The sequence below is a fragment of the Sylvia atricapilla genome, chromosome 2 (genome assembly GCF_009819655.1).
Source record: "Sylvia atricapilla isolate bSylAtr1 chromosome 2, bSylAtr1.pri, whole genome shotgun sequence".
Lineage (NCBI taxonomy): Eukaryota > Metazoa > Chordata > Aves > Passeriformes > Sylviidae > Sylvia > Sylvia atricapilla.
In genome coordinates, this window is record NC_089141.1 from 5,384,716 (window position 1) to 5,402,535 (window position 17,820).

Sequence of the window (17,820 nt, forward strand, 5' to 3'; positions counted from 1 at the left end):
GGGAAAAAAAACACATGGAAATGAGAGTTCCAGAAACTTTGTGAAACTTAACTCTAGTGAGAATCTTTCAGATTTCCAATTTATTAAGGAAATAAGTGGAAAGTAGGGATTTTTGTTGTCCTTAACTTGGCCCACCAGAGTTCTGCCTTCAGCTGCCATGTTCTGTACAATATATGATGGGGAGGTAACTACATTTCATAGTCCTTGACTCTTCAGGGTTGAGATGTCACTGTCATATCATGGTATCTGCATGCTTTATGAATTTAATTCTTGTCTTTTACAGCTATTATGCAAGAAATCAAGACCTTTACCATGGATTGTTTGCCTCTTAGAAACCCGTTTTCTTTATTAGGTGGTAACAGCTGAAGAATAAAAGCAATATCACATAATCTAAACACTTTTTTTTAAATAGCTGTTTAATTATAGGTGATAGGTCAGTTTCTGTCCAGACTTATGAAATCTACTACAGAAATGAGTTCAGCAAGAAAACTTTTCTTCTTGAGTGATATAGTGCTATAAATGTTGAAAATGCTGGACTTGGCTGCATTTTCTTTGCTTTTATTTGAAGTGTATCTTAATTTCATTTAGTGGAAGCTCCAGTAGTGTTCTGTGGTTAAACTCTAAGTGCAGACCACAGTTAAGGACTTGGTGTTTATCACTATTAATGTTCTAGCACCGCCCTTGCTAATGTATGTGCTATATTGAGATCAGAAATTATTCTTACCTATATTTGAGGGAAGAATCCAAGTTTCAGTTGCTGACTTCAGCTATTGTGTCTTACGACTCAGGAAGAAATGTACTCTTTCTTTAAGGAACAGCAATGTCAGTGCTGGTCGTTTTGCATCCTTTTACCAGTCTGTGTGGGATGGTTCTGTGCATTAAACCAGGTTATATTCTAGCTGACCAAAGTCTTCCAAGACAACCTCAAAGCAGCAAAGAATTTTCTAACTGGGTTTCAGGATTAGGTTTCATTTGCAACTAGCATAGTTCAGAACTTTCCTAAATCCAGCTGAGGGATTACTGTGATTTAAATGAAAATACTTGTTGCATGAAGCAGTTGTCACAAAACTGAGTTCTCATAGAAAATCAGAAAGCTGTTTGACTCCTTGAAATGCTGAATATTTTGTTGCTACAAGTCCCTTCATCTGTCACTATAGCTAAACCTGCTGGACCAACACCATCTGTGAGGACAGGAACCTTACATAAGACACCAACAGCTTTTGCAACTCCAGAGTATTATGGTGAGCATATTACAAACAGTTCTGTTTTTAAAAAATTATTTATTATTATTAATAATAATAATATTAAGGTTTCCATTTTTTCTTTTGCTTCTCTTTCCTAAACTTTTTTGATGCATTGTATATTTAACATAAGTATTCTGTCTGGGATGATTCTGGTTTCTTTTATGCCACTTTGTGACTTTTCTGATTTGACTGAGGTCTAGCTCCCTTCAATTACACCGCTTAGTAATTGAGGACATGACAGGGCTTCCATCTACCTGGAAATCCATAAATGCTTAGTAGGCTTTCAATACTATTCAGTGACCATTTAAAGTTGTGCAAAGAGTAGGTGAGGCCCTTCTTTTCCTGGACATTTCAATTTTCCCAGGACATAAATTCAAAATGTTATTTGTCAGTGACTGATAGTGCTCATCATAGATGTGATATTCTCCTATATTTGATCAAACTGCCACCATTTATACAGAAAAAAATGTAGTAGTGCAATCAGTGGTCAGTGGGTAATTTGTCCTTTATAAAATGAGGAGTTGATTACGAATTCAGAGCTACGTCTTTTCAAGGTGGCATACAGTAGTGGGTTTGGAGGAGGATTGCTTAGAGGATGCTTAGAATTTTTGAGTCCAAATGTGCAGTTCTTGGTATACTGTAATGAATAATGCTGCTTCTAATTTTCCTGGATTTATAGTAATACTTAAATTCTTGTCTCCCTACAATGATCATGGATTCACTGTGGTCCTTAGTGCTGAGTAAAGCAAGCTGGATGCTAGATTTATTTATAAATGCTTGTTGGGAAGGTACTGTGTTTTATTTGTTGAGGTCCATTGTAGTATTTGCATGACATTCAGTGTAGTGGCTAATTAATACAACATTGTATCATGAATCTTGGCTGCTTTAGCACATTTCTCTTCATCAGTGTATTTGCTTTCAATTACCTTCAAATTTTGTAGAATTTGTACTCTCTGAAGGCAGAATATTTTATTTCCTTGTTATTTTTAGAGAAGTTACTGTGCCAGTGTAATAGTTCTATATATCCCAGGAACATCGAAAAAGTTCCAAGCTAAACAGCCAGCACAGAGCAAAAAGATCCTTTTTCCATGGCTGGCCTTTTTCTTCCTTACAAAAAAATTCTATTAAAGCAAACCCAGGACAATGGTCTAAAAAGTTTTTTACATATACTGCATGAACTGAATCCAGCAGCAGTCATGAAATCTGTCATTTTTTATTATGGCTGTCTGTACTAGCAGGTAAGTACAGGGTTTACACAGCATCACAAGAAAACGGAATATTTTAAAAAATATTTTATTCCATTTAAAAAATGGAATAAAATACCTAAAATGAAGAGACAGATCTGGCAGCAAATATCTACCGTGTAGCTATTCTTATAATGATTTAAATTGCCAAAAGCATTTTAAACTATGAAATGCTGCAGTTCTAACACTGAAAACTTGTATTTATTGCAAATTATAACTGTGCTTTCTGCAGTTGATGCAACTGTCTTCAGTTCAAGTCCTACATCAGAAACAGACTCTTCAGGAAAACCAAGGTACCAAGGTAGGATATTCATAGCTACATTTTTTTCATTTCAGGGAGCATATGGAGTCTGAGGCATCTTGCATCAAATTATCTTATTTGGTTATTCAAAGACCAAAATTTTATTTGGTTCTCTGTCACTTTAGCAGCAAATGAAAGAGCTGTAGTACCAACCAGCATTTTCTTGACTGAATTTTATTTTTACTTGCTGGACCAAAGATCCCTCTGATGAAACAAGATGTATGTGACGTCTTTGTTGGGAGAGGTGTTAGCATACCTCTCAAAAGCTGCAAGTAGAATTATAGTCTCATTTTACTATAGAAGAAATAAAGTTGATTTTTTTCTATTTTGTGACAGATTTTGATTCTTTCAAACAGTGTATATCACCTGCTAATACCTTCAGAATGTCTTTTCATCAGTGATGCCAGTGGGAAGGGGGTGAAGGCAGCACAGTTTCCAGGTCAAACAGCAATAAGTAAAATTTTAAGAACAAACAAAAATCCCAAAACCATAAACAAAATCCAAAGCAATCAAGCAAAAATAGCAAGATTAATATTGAATACACAGGGTTTATTCTGAAAGCTTTGTGTTTCACTTGTGCAGACTTCTGCTTGGTGTCCTGGGATGGGTGTTGTGCTCCAGGTGAAATGGCACTGCCATTTTGTAAAAAACACTCTACTGAGTTACAGCTCTTTCCTGTTGCTCTTAGCCCCCCATGTCAAGTACATGAAGAAAGATGATGATGTGCCTTGCTCCATCACAAGCTCTCTTGAACATTTTCCTCAAGAAGAAGTTGGCAGCAAGGAAGAACCCACTCGTCCTCCGCAAAATCCTCCAACCAACCTCACGGTGGTGACTGTGGAGGGCTGTCCATCCTTTGTCATATTGGATTGGGAAAAACCAGACAACGACACTGTGACTGGTTGGTTTGATTTCTTTCTTCCATTTTGTGATCATACAGTATTTCCATCTTAATTTACTTTCACGGTAGCTTTTTGCTATTTAAAAGTGCATTAGTCCCCGGGGATTAAAGGAGTCCAGTGGTTTTTTTCTCTGTGTGTGCTACTGTCAGCTCCAGTGTAAGAAAAGAAGAAAATGCTGCTAGATTATAACAAGACTTACACAACAAGGATCATTGGTGTCAATGACGACACAAAAAGATACTTAAGAAGTATTACTCCATATCTTCTCCAATTTTCTGGCTCCACTCTGTACAGGATCTGGTAAGATCTAGTCAAGAAATTCCAACAATACAGCTGTATATATAGGAGCACACACGTAATGTAGGCATCTTTCTTTACCTGAGGATGCTGTTCCACAGTGGGTCAGACACAATCAAAGCTTACATCCCCCTAGGAAGTCAGCAGAACTTTTCCAGCATAATACTTGCAGTACCCACAGTGAGAGGATCAACAAGCCCTCTCTGTTAAAAGAATCTGAGATTTTTAATTTCTAAAGGGGCTTATAATTGAGAATAAATGCATGCAAATGATGCAGGATTCAGCACACAGGTAAATATGCAAGGTGGCCATTCTTAATTCTTTCATTGTCTTCTGTATCTCAACACTACTTGACAAAAATTGAACATTGAAGTTAGCTAACAAGTCAGTTAATGACTCATCAAAATCAATTCTGAATTCAAGAGAAGACACTGAATCCTGTTTTCTGAAAACAGTGATTGCTTCATATTGGCATCAGTATGACATTACTTGTTTAGACAGGCTTAGACCAATTTTGCTGTCATCTCTTTCTATTTTTGTAGTTTATGCATGTTTTTCCAATCATCTTATTCAGGCATCACATTTTTTTTTTTAATAAATGCACTGTTTCAGATAGAAAGGTGGAAACAAGCATCGTTTGTTGCATCATTTTGGTTTTTGAATGACTTTGCTTGACTTTAACTGTGTACAAGGGGTTTCATTGGGTATGCCCAAAACCAAAACCTAATGGAATGGTCTGACAAACAACAACTAAAACAGTGATCACACTCACCTCCTTGTTTTCATAAAAACTGCAAATGTCAGGAACCAAGACCATTTTGCTCCTTTGTGTTGCCACAGAAATGTAGGGCAGTTTGTTGCCTTCTGCACTGAGTAACAAGCAGGCACTGGATGGACCCAGTAGTTCTCAGTGTGTGCCTGTGTGTGCATGCATATATTTGCATGCTCATTCATTTCCTGCATTTTCTTTTCCAACTTGAATGAATTAAAAAGTCCAAATCATTAATTTACTTCAGGCTGAAAAAAGGCAGAAAGATTAAATTCCTGTAAAATTGCACATTCATTCCCTATCTTGTTGTATTTAAGAAGCTCAGGTAAGAAATGTTATTAGATCTAATTTTTCTGTACTGTTTTTTCTGTACTGTAATTTTGCAGAGTATGAGGTTGTGTCAACTGAAAATGGAGGAAGTGATGGTGAAAAGGAGAAATCAATTATCACTACAAATCAAACCCATTCTACTGTGGAAAACCTAAAACCAGACACAAGGTAGTTAAATAATACAATTTTCTAAGTTAATCAAACTAATTTAGACTGTCAGCTGTCTGCCACATCAGATGGAAGTATCTATGGAAATAAGACCTGATCGGTTTTACTCCTCCTTTCATAGAAAAAAAAAAAAATGTATGGTTTGGTTTAGCTTTCTTGTAAGCTAACAGATAAAGCATGAGGAATCTTTAGGAAATTTCCAAGAGTATTTATGGCTTGGACAATCTGCAGAAGTGACCTGTTGTATCAGAAAGACTACCTGTCGAAAGGAAGAAAATTACCATGGAGAGGAAAAACACATTTGTTCTGAACATATAGTTTTCTTTCAGTGTCTTAAAAGAGCTGGCAGATAAAAATTGAGTAAGGAAATTCCAGTTGATGCTGTGCCTCTCATGTAACTAGTTCAAAAAAGCATGATCTATCTTTAAATGTCAAATCTTACTAAACAGTATTCTTCTTTCTATGGTAAAATCTAGAGCAGAGAAGAAAACCCCTTGTCTTTTGTTACATTGTTTATTAATTGCATCAGGAAAGTTAATGAGTGACACTTGGCATTTTTCCTGTGAGACCATCCATTTGGCTTTGGTGAATGGATTTTTCTGCTTTAGATAAACCACCCTTTTCTATTACTATCATCCATTAATTGGAACACAGCACAAAATTCTGCATAGAGCCCATGCTGAACATTTTTTTTACAGAATGTGTGGTGTAATCTGAGGTGCTGGTTCAACTTCTGTTGTTATCAGCAACTTTTAGGAGTTGGAGAAGGAATGAAAACCTATTGCAAAAAGTGGAAGGCAAGAAAGAGAATTTCAAAAACAAAATGCAGGGGAAAATTATGATACTACAAATGAGTTTATCTGACATAGTTCAAAAGATGGGCTCACAACAGGGGTTAGAATTGCTGTGTTTGGCTTCAAGAATGCCTGTGCAATTTCCTGAAGGCATGTGGCTTGTGAGAGGGTGAACCGTGAACTATGTTGTCCTGTGACATGTTAACTGTCATGTTAAGAGGCAATTACAATATGTTAGCAATACAATTGTTAGCTTGGGCACCAAGCACTGCTTTTCTTGATCAGTCAAAAAGGTATACAAGAAACAGCCAAACAATGTATTTCTGGAGTAGTGACTAAGAAGGGGAGTAGGTGCTGCTAAAGTTGTCGACTTGTGTGTTTGTGTTTTCATTTCAGGTCTATTTTGCAATAATACAGTTGTGTGTTTGAAAAGAGCTCTGTGTTATTAAGCAGATTCTCTTTCATTCCACATTCAAATTCTTCATGTCTCATATGGTGGCAGAGGTGGAATGGATTTGGTTAAGTGTAGAAGGACACTGAAGCAAAGAAAACCCCTTGCTGCTGGAAGCAGTACCCACATGATCATGAAAGAAAAGGTTTTTAGACTGCTGTTTGCTGAGAAAGGAAGCAAGATGGACATAGGCAGATCCAGCTAGAACAATTGGAAAGGTCATAATGAAGGCAGGAGCTATGCAGAAGCAGATAAGATAGGTTTTAACCTTAATTAGTAACGATTCTGTCCAACCTCTGAGAAGACTTTCAGATTTTGGCAGGCAAGAGCAAACCAAACAGCATGGAGTACAGCTGTCTTCCAAAGTGTGCATTTTTTTACAAGGCACTAGATAGGAAATCAGGAGTGAATGGTGGAGGCTGACTTAAGATATAAAGGGATAACTTTTCCTGAGGAGGGAGCAGCTACCATTCACCAACCCCAGCCTCAAAAAGGAAAGAGAGTGAAAGCCCTTCTAGATCCAGAGGGCCATTGCCTGAAATTGAAAACCTTTGATATAAATTGCAGTGGTGCATCTCCCTCAAGTCTCACCAGATTTAAGGATGTAAAGTCCTCAGAGTGGCTCTGTTCAATACCACTCCCATTCCAAGCAAAATTGCTAATTTTGAGGACACCTTGAGAGCTTTGGCAGAAGCACAAGAAGTTACTGTTACCACTTAAATCCAGGCTCGCTGGCACACTACATTCAGGGAAAACAAGAAAGTGGTTAAGACAGCTGGCATCATGTAGACAGTGTCTGTTCTGCCAAGAAACATCACATGTCCATAATAAAAGTCGCCTGTCTATCAGGAGCTGCTCATTAGATGAAGGAAATGGACTTGTGGATAAAACTGACTGCAAATGGGAGGAAGAGCAATAATTAAGCACAGCTCAATATTCATTAACAGAGTCCCTGAAATGTTTAAAAATTCATCAGGTAATACATTAAAACTGGGAAGGAATTTTTTCCATAACTAGCTTTAAAGAGAAGAGCTGTAGGAGAGGTAGAGCTGGAAAAGAAACTTGGAAGAGAAACAGAAATCCCTTCTGCAACTGATCAGCATTTGCAAAAGTCCCAGCAATATAGGGAAAGAGAGATGCTGAGCAGCAGAGGGTGGATTAACTGGGGAGAATCTCCTGGGCTGGGCACACTTTGGAGAACCTGACAAGCTGGATTAGTGACCTTATTTACTTTGGAGAACCTGACAAGCTGGATTAGTGACCCTGTTTTTCCCAGCTGAAGTGAGGCTTGTGTGAGCCCCCTATGGTAATCTGAAGGTCCAATGCATTCAGGGCTAAGGGAAGTCCAGGACAGATCTAAAGCAGACAGACCTTAACAAAGACTTCCCAAAAAGGCATAAAAATGTTTGTGAATCTGTTACCTCAGCCATCATGGGTAAGTTTAAACCAGAAAGACCCTGTAGCAACAGTTCAAGCCAGTTCAAGCCTGCAGTGCATTTGTACCCTCTTGAGGAGCTGTACCTGGCAGAGATGGTCTGCAGTCACCTTGGCCAAGGTCTAGTGTCCCATTGAGGTAGGATATGCTAGTGCCTGGCCCAGAAGCTGAAGAGTTATTAGCCCACAGCCAGCAGGAGGGAAGCAAGACAAACAACTTTCCAGTGTGAAGGGGGCAGAACAAGCAGCAGGGAAAACCTGGGTGCCAGATCATGCTGTTTGTTTGCTTTACTCTTTTGCATTCTTCAAATAGGTCATGCTGCTACACCTCTGGGAAGCTCTGCAGCAAGGCAGACACCCTTCTTCCTTTGAGCTGGCCTTTACACCAGGCAGTTTTTAAAGATTAGGAGCTAATGGCCAGACTTTAAATATCCCAGGAATTTGGACAGTGTTAGGGAGACAACAATTACAGTCGCTCATCAAAAATTGCATGTGCAACTGCAGCTGTCAGTAAGTACAAACACAGACATTAAATGAGATAGGGATTATTGTGTAGTATTCTGTGTGTCCTTTTAGCTGTCTGAAAAGTGACTAGATCCAGAAAAAATGCACTGGCTGAAAAAAGAGTTTCAACTTTGAGTACAGTTATCAAGTATTTGATTTTAGCAGACTTATACCATGATAACATAGAGATAGAAATGAAAATGGACTTTCATGGGCATGCCACAACTTGTGAAGGTGACTTTTAAACAAGTCAGGTTGTATATACTATGGAAGTTTGTTGTTTTTCTGTCTTAAATATGCCAGCTTTATGTGTTCCTGGTGACTTGACTGGAAAGTCTGACACTCTGAGATGAAAGTAAAACAGATTTGAAAATCTTCTGACTGTGAAAACATAGACCCTTTAAATAAATGTGGGTTACAGTCAGCTGCTTTCTAATGCAACGATTGTTTTGGGTTTTTTTCTTAAAAGAATATCTTAGAGGCTCCTGTACAATATGATTTCATTGGAATGTTGAGATTCATATATTTTTTCCCCAAGGAAAGACATATCATATCCATGCCATTTTCCCAAAGTAAGACATGCCTCACAGTTGACAACTACACATAGTTTAAAGGATTTTTCCTTATAGGGCAAATATTTTATCTTCTTTTTCACCTAGAGAAGTGTCAAATATGGTGATTCCAGGATTTCAAATCTTAGAAGATTTCTGATTTTTCAAATAACCTGGAAAGTCCAGATATTAATATCCATTACTTGGTTGGTCAGAGTTCTTGAAATTGAAATACTCTTGCTGGCAGTAAGCTGCTATTTGGTTTCACTCTAGAATTCTGTTTAATTTCATCAGATTTGCTTCTGATTATAACCTTTACCTGAAATACCTCACAGCATATGTTATGCTATGTTTTTATGCTATGTGAGCTAGACAATGATCTACATCTTCCTTACACAAATAGTTAATTGGGTATAACTGGTGCCTGGAGAAAACTTCCTCTTGCTTTATGAATGTCTTCCGCTTAAACATTTCTCTTATAGATGTGCTTCTGTGATCTGATGGTAGCATATACACAGTGTTGATTATGACTTTGTACTGTAGTTAGCTTTTGTCACCCTTTAGATTATTTCCAAGAACTTTAGAGTCTGTCCAGGTCACATTTCATTCAGTCCCCTGTTCAGTATCACACTAAAGCATACAGCAGAATTTCAGGTTTTGCCATCTTTATTCTTCTGTTAGTGAAAAAGATTGTAACAACCAAATTTCATTTATTCTTTCTTCTCTCTGGTCTGAACAGAGTAGTGAGCTACTCAGTTTTTACTCTGTTGACCAAAGAGTGGGTGTCTGTCATTACTGTACCTGATGAACCCTGGGCTCAAAGCAGCTAAGTCAGCCCTGTCAGGAAAAGGACCAGGTCATCTTCAGAGGTGTCTTACAACATATATTATTGTAAGGTTGGACCTTATAGTCAGTCTCTGGTCTTGCTGATCTCAATTTCCTCCAGTTTCTTTAATGCAAGCTGAGGAGGCTTAGTGTGTTAATGTAATTTCTGTCTTAACAAAGAAAAATGAGAGAAACAAAGGCACTAGTATGAACTAACAATTTTTCATTCTCCACATGGAAATTCTGTGATTCTTATAGTGAGAAATGCAGTGTTTATTCCACTTGGAAAAGAGTCAAACTGCAAGACTGATTGTTTTGGTCAAAGTAGCTACAGTCTAACTTCCAAGCAGCCATTTGAGGAACCAGACCTGCAATTATTCCATCTAAGTTTTCATACAGGTCTCCTGTTTCTGAGTTTCCTTAAAAGGCTTCTCACATTGGGACTCCCAGTGGGAGTACCACTGGCATACCCAGGGCTCTGCTCTTTCCTTGTTTTACATTAAAACATCACTTCATAAGAAAGCATTGCAGTAATTTCTCCTATGTTAATAGTCAGGCAAGATCTCCCATATGTGAGTTAAGATAAGGTTATTATCCATAATTTTCAGTATTTTTTCCTTGAGCTGCTTGTTTGCAATAAACACAGAGAGGCCTGAGAGAGAAATGGGCTTACTGTGGTTTTTGTTGTCTGTCTTAGTTCCATCTCTTGTGCAGTACTAATGGTGTTCCTCTGCATATTCTCCTTGGAAAAAAATTGGTTTCACTGACCTGTAGTTTTTTCATGGACTCTCCTAGCCTAAAATATTAAATGCAGATGTTGTTTGGGTATTTTTTCCAATGAGATTTTTTGTTATTTCTGCTGGTTTCTCTGCCAAAATATGTAGTTCTTATTTCTGTATCCCTGCCCTATCTTGGAACCTTTTCTTTTTTAGTCAGTGTACATTTTCTCTTTCATTTTGGTGCTTTGTTAAGGGCAGTGAAGCCCATAGCACACATCACAGTGTCCAGGAAGTTTTACAGCCCAAATTTCTATACAAGCCTTCAAAAAAGAGCCTGAAGACTGCTGAAAATTGTTCTCATGCATGTTTGTGATGGCAGTGATTGGAAGGTAATAAAGAAAAATATTAAGGCTTATTCCAAATAAATCTGGGGAAGTTTGAGTAGCCATTGGAGGACGTGTCCCATCAGCCTACTGGTGCAGAAAAAGAATATTAATAAGAAACAAAAAGCCTGTGATGCTTGAATTTCACAGTTTTGTGTAACTTCCCATTAGGTACTGATCTGCTTCACCATTAATTATTTTGGTAATTTCAAATATACTCTTCTCATTTTTGACGATGTTTTGAGTGGTTTCTGTTGGAATTTTTGGGTTAGATTGCTTCCCAAGGCTGTTGTCTCCTTTACCTAATATTGGTTTTTTTTATTGCAGTTAGCACCCAAATGTTTTAATCACATATAAGGAAAAACCCAAGAAAATCTCTATTAATGCATAGAGTTTAGCTTTTGTTAACAGCAAGGGTCAAGAGATAGAAACCACAAAGAAAGCTTCAATGCAGCAACATTCAGAAAGTGATAGAAAAATGCTGGAGGTTTCCATTTGTTATATTAAAAAATTAACAGGTATTGTACTGAATTGCTGTTGATATCAAGGTTCATGGATAAGCATTTCCCATTTCTCTTAGCCCTTCTTCCAGCTTTGCTAGGAGAAATACTACTCAAACAAATATAGCAGCTTGTTCTTTCTCTCTTCTTTGTCTCTCTCTTTTTATCTCTTTCTCTCTCTCTTTCTTTTTCTCTCTCTCTCTATCACTTTCTCTTTCTTTCTCTTTCTTTCTCTTTCTTTCTCTTTCTTTCTCTTTCTTTCTCTTTCTTTCTCTTTCTTTCTCTTTCTTTCTCTTTCTTTCTCTTTCTTTCTCTTTCTTTCTCTTTCTTTCTCTTTCTTTCTCTTTCTTTCTCTTTCTTTCTCTTTCTTTCTCTTTCTTTCTCTTTCTTTCTCTTTCTTTCTCTTTCTTTCTCTTTCTTTCCTGATCACACTGTGGTCCAAGCATCCCGTGCAGAGACAGAGGAGCTCTGTGCACAGAGCCCTGCACAGTTGCCATCCAAAACCAGCATCTCCCCACCAAGAGACTTGAAGTCCCAGGACTATACTCAGCTGCCCCAGTTCTCCTATTATGGTGAAAATCTCTCTTCACTTATTTCCAGTTCTGCAATCTTCAAGATTCTCCCTTTTGCATGATTTGAAAAATGCAGGAGCAGCTGCATCTGCCAGAGTTCCATGTGGTATAGCGATTTCCTGTGGTGGAAAAATACACTCCAAATAGTAATTACTGTAAGGCAAGTCCATTTAATCTGCACAAGGACTTTTACTGTCTTGCACAGTTTGGGAGAATTTGGAAGCCCTGGTCTCCAAAAGTTTGTAGGATAGCGATCTTATAGATGTTAAAGGCGTGATGCACTAGATTCCTGCTTACATAGGAGAGTAGAGTTTGTGGTATATTTGGCAGGCAGATATATATTTGGTATATTATTCCATATAAAGATGGAATATAGACTCCAGTTTCTCGTTAGGTAAGTCTAACTAAGCAGCAGACACGGGTTAACCATTCTATAGCTTTCCTACTTATTAATTTTGCCACACATTCTTCTTGAAGCTCTAAGCATTTTTTCCCCTTCCTTGTAGTTTCTGCAGGAGTGCATAACAGCGCAGATCGTTCCCTTTTTTCACCATTTTATTTATATTTTTCGGATCTTTCACCTGACACACAAAAAGGAAGACTTTAGATTGTCTTCTACTGAAACAGCCACAGCATAGCTTTAAAAGTAGAGTAGAACGGTCATATTGTGATCCCAGTCCAACGTTTCCTTTCTCTCCTTTTCAATGTTCTATCAAGTTCCTAATTCTCTTCATCTCCAAAAGTGGTTGTTTGTTATTTTTGTACTGTGGAGGCCACTGGTATTGTTTTAGGATTGAAATTGGCAGAGGAAAGGAGCCTGTGATGCTTGTAAAAACACAAACCACAGAACTGTAGAATTGTATGTATTTTAGTTTTTAGAATTTTTCTTTTAACTTCATTCATATGAGGCTTCACTTATTGACTGAGTTAAACTTTGGACATTTTTTTTTTATTATTTTCCTTTCCTCCAATTTTCTTTATGTGTTTACATAAGCTGAAATTTCTATCTGTAAATTTTAGTTCTTTATTTAAATTTTGCCCTAGTTTTCCAAACTGTGGTTTGGTCTTTTGCAGAGAACCTAGTGATCTCTAAACCACAATTTGAAAAACAGTGCTTGGAAAATAACCTTCAGTTCTTGTTTTTGTCTTTTTGGAATTAGAGAATTGACGAGTCCAAGTTCATAGACTAAAGATTTTTGGGATCAGGACTGATTGCTATGAACAATGTTGCCTAAAGCAGCCTAAGTAGGGCATATCAGTTTTTAAAACAATATATTGGTTCAAAAATCAGCAAAATACATACAAAGGGACAAAACCAGGTCATTATCACCCATGACATCAAACCATAAACTGTCCATAAAGCAATAAAACATTCCATATTGATGATCACGATTCCAATAATAGCTTTAGATAAGGTGTTCCTCCTGTGAAAGAAGCAGGAAAACTTCTTTGCAGTCTTATAACTCTACGTGTGGATTAATTTGGACATTTTTAAAAATGTATCATCCAGTTATTACTTCAAGACCCTCAACCTATTAGGAAATCTTTGTTTATGCTTCAGTGATTCCTCAGGAAGAATCTCTGACTGCTTTGCTACAGTTCTCTATATTATGACCTTTCCTACCAGATAAGAATACTTCTTGACCAAAAAGAGTTACTGTACCACATGGCCAATGTGAATACTAACTGGTCAGGTCCTATTTTTAAAAGCATGTTTTTGTTCAAGCAATTTGAAGGTGATAATGAAGATTTATAAATTTCTTAGACTGATTATTTAGTTAATGTGCCCCTCCTACCGTGGGGTAATATGGGTAGTTCTAAATGCTGTTTCAGCATGTTTAAATAAATGCCAAGATTTCTGCAAATAGATATTTTTTTTTAGCTCAAAACATGCTGTTTCTCTTAACAATATCCATGAATTTCCACAATGCATCTCTTCAGCATACCAGCCTATATAAATATTTTCCTCAAAAAGAGAAGAAAACCTAGAAATAAGGGAATTGCTGAAGTAAGCAATTTTAAAGTTAAATATTGTTTTAGAAGTACAGTGGATGGAAAGCAGTTGGTTGGTACTGCATGAATACTCCACTGAGGTTAATTAGCTCAGGCTTTGCAGGAGCCAAGGAGGAATGAGAGGTAATCCAAAGTTTGGATTGAATTATTCTTCTGGGGAATTGCAAATGGAGTTTACAAATTTCCAACTGTGCAGAGTGTGGATGAGGGTTTTCTTCCTTTAGAAAACTGCAGTTTGGAAGCGATTCCAGCAACACGTTACAACGCTGTGCTAGTCAGGGGCTACCAAAGTTGTCACTGGTAAATGATCCTGCTCAAGTCAAAAGGTGAATCTTTAGTTGCCCACTTCTGGGACTCCCATTTTTTTTTTTTTTTTGTATTTAGAACAAAAGCACCTCTAATTTGGGCCATATTTTCCAAGCCTACAGTCCCTTTGGCTCGTGTCCTGTGGCTCCCTGTCACTGATGAGGAGATGCTCTGAGCTGTGAGAGAGCATGGATTGTGCTCATGGTTGTGCTCAGAGCATGGGAGATGTCTCTCTGTACGTGGCACTTCCACTGTTAACCAAGCACTGAGAGATGGGAGAGGCTGAAGAGGAGGAGGCTGCTTTGGATTTTTTTCTTCAGCTGTGTTCTGTTTCCACAGCACTCTGTCTGGTTCCCAAAAAGGTGATGAAAAGGGATCATGAGATAACTACAGCACAGGCTGGTGTTGTGCTACATCAGTAAAAACACATTCAAAAGAGGCTCTGCACAGTGTCTTGTCATTGCTTCATATACTTACTATTAACATATATTCAAGCAATTTGGACCTTTGCCTTGGCTGAACTCCTGTCCTAGAAGGCTTGTCCTGTGTTTTGCTACTGGTCTTGTCTGTCACTGTTGGTGGGCCTGACGGGCATTGAATTGGAGGTTTGTGTTCTTAAGAAAGCAAAAAGTACAAATAAATAGCAATGTCCTTTACTCAGTCTCTGTTTATTAGGTTGCTTCAGACCTTATCTGAACTTGGTCCCTTTGCGAGAACTGAAACTGCTGGGTGAGACAAGACAGACAAGTCAGTGGTGAATTAAATCAAATATTAATATTATGTGTGCAAAGAATTATCGAAAGGACCGGTTAATTTTGTGTTCAATTCAATTAGTGCACGCAGTTAGGGCCAAAATGTCTTGGTGGTTTTGTCACAAGAAATTGGGCTTTTTTGTTCTTCTCCAGAAGAGGAGTAGCACCAATGTGTGTGCTGCTTGCTTGCTCCAGACTACTCAAGAGTGCTTAGTTTGCAAAATTTTCATCTCTTCTATTTTATTCCCCAGTTATGAATTCCACGTGAAACCTAGGAACCCCCTTGGTGAAGGCCCAAGCAGCAACGTTGTGTCATTCAGTACTGAGTCAGGTAAGAACTTCCAAAGATCAGACCATCCTTTACAGAGGCTTTAGTACCTATGTTTGTGGGATGCATCAAAGGCTCTCTCATTTCATTTTGCGCAGTCAGTGTTGCTCTTTCCTGTATCCTGATTGGCTTTTTACCACCATGTCTGGAAATTCAGCCTGGGATCAGAACTGTGTGGAGGGAGGATATAAGATGGACAGACAGTGAGAGAAAAAACACAGGAGCACAGAGGGTTTGTCTGGTAATCATTGCAAAGAGAATGACTTCATCCTTAGAGAGGGCTCAGTCATTTAAGATTTATATTCCTGACCTTTTTGCATCTATCCAACTCATTAACAGCTTTTGGATGGGGTTTCTTTGGGCTGGTGTGTTCATAGGTGCTTTTGCTACCTGGTCAATAAGGCTGCTCTAAACAGTGATGTTGTTTGGCTGAAATAAGGATTGAGAAAGAGCTGTTGTGAAAAGTTAGTGTCCCAGTAGGTCCCCTTCCATCCTGTTTACTCTCCAGTGAAACTGTTAAAGAGGTGTATACAAGCCTGTTTTGGCCATTGGTTGGTTCCCACGTCAAGTTCTCTCTGACTCAGGTGAGAATCAGAGCGGTTTTACTTTCCCCTATTCTTGCTCCCCTCAAGGTTAACTACAGCTGGCTTGTTGACTTTAGGCAAGCAAGATACCATCTTTTGTGCAGAAGTGTTTATGGCTTGGTAGTACTGAAAGACCACATAAAACACAAAATGGATTTGGCCTTTTTAAAAGGTCCTTCTCAATCTGTGTTTTGAGCCAGGATTAATAATTTAGTAGTCCTCAACTAGTGCTGTCACTGATGGATGAGAGTTTTGGCTGAGCAAAGTATTACTCAAGGAGGAGTTCAGACTGTGCCACATGTATTTAAAAACTCTGAATGCACTCTTTGTAATCCTAGATTGTTAAAAGTGAAAAAAAAAAAAAATGTTTGCACCGAGTGCAGTTTTCATGAATGACAAGACTTATGTTCTGTCTCCTATTTAGTTTGGACAAATTAAGCACTCAGTTTTGTTTTTTTCTTAATTGCACACATCCATTTGTCACACTTGGGCTTTCAAAGCCATGTTTTTTGTGGCAAGTATTACACATGTGCCCTTTTTATTATTTAGGTTTTGAAATTGAAATTTTAATAAGATGCAATACAATTGGGGTTTGCTGGTTATAGGTTTAATGTTTTGTTTTTACTAGAACTCTGCTTGGCTGGTGTTGTCCCATAAGTAAAATTATTAAAAATTCAATGATACCGGGGCTTCACATAAGAAATATATTTCTTCTAATTTAATTTAATACAAAAGTTAACTTTGCTTCCAAAACTCTCTCTGTTTCACAAATTACAGCTTACGTCAGCTGTAAAAAATCACTTACCAATGCTTTTCCATCGAATTATTGGGAACGTTCATTTTACAGTGTCTGACTGAATGTTTGTTTTCTTCCCCCAGCGGACCCAAGAGTGAGTGAGCCAATTTCAAGTAAGTGTTTTTTTTATATAAATCTGATCAGCAGTATTTACAGAAATGAGATAGCAGAATTTTACGAGGAAGGTGGCTCTGCTGCAGCAGCTGGATGAGTTACAGAATCACACAGCATTCACACACAATTTCATTCCCTCCACCCATGCCCCTGCTAAAGGAATTAATGCAAGGCTCTTGTTTACCTGAGCATAAGGCAATCAAGACGATGAGGAGGTCCCATGGCAGCTGGGATGGCTTCACACCAATGTCCACAAATGAGCCAAGGACAGCTTCATATTTTCTCAACCTTGTCATTAAAGCAAAGAAAGCTCTGCAAAATGAATAAGCTACTCCACACTTTTAAAGTGAATTAACAGAGAACAGCTTGAAGGACTCTATTTATCTGTCTTTGTGTTTTAGGAAAATTTTCTGCTTCAGAAGGCTTGATCTAGCTCTGCTTTAGGCCTCTTACAAGACTCTTGCTGTCCTTGATGGAAGGTGGACTAAGCTTTTGAAGAAAAGCTGAGATCATTCAAGCAAATAGGGCTGCCTTCTATATTTGTAATAGGCATCACTTTCACTCTGACACTGTGGCACCATTTTTCTCCCCATAATTAATGGCACTTCATTTTTACATGTATTTTTGTTAGATCACAGTTTTCTACAAGTTGATTGTCTTGGCTTGTATGCACTGAAGAATGGTGACTGTATCCCACACTTCACAAATAAGAGTTTTTCCAATACAAACATTGTCCCCCTGACAAGGTCCTAGAATGAACCTATTCCAAACCTGCACCAGAGGACAGCAGGAGGAGTTCACAGCACCAGCTGTATCTGCATACTTTGGTGCTTCCCTGAAGTATTTCTCATGTTCAAAACGCAGCTGTCATGGTACATTCTGTTCATCAAGGTTTCTAATTCTAGTTATTCAAATGTATTTGTTTGTAATTTTGTATGC

General features: G+C 38.0%; 1 protein-coding gene across 1 annotated transcript in view; it reads left to right on the plus strand.

The window, feature by feature from the left end:
- ABI3BP (ABI family member 3 binding protein) overlaps positions 1-17,820 on the plus strand; it is a 136,531-nt gene that overhangs the window by 112,602 nt on the left and 6,109 nt on the right. Inside the window, exons 49-54 of the mRNA XM_066340725.1 lie at positions 1,158-1,241; positions 2,721-2,789; positions 3,478-3,690; positions 5,144-5,255; positions 15,311-15,390; positions 16,851-16,880. Of these exons, the coding sequence (XP_066196822.1) occupies positions 1,158-1,241; positions 2,721-2,789; positions 3,478-3,690; positions 5,144-5,255; positions 15,311-15,390; positions 16,851-16,880 (588 nt within the window). The remainder of the gene's footprint in view (positions 1-1,157; positions 1,242-2,720; positions 2,790-3,477; positions 3,691-5,143; positions 5,256-15,310; positions 15,391-16,850; positions 16,881-17,820) is intronic.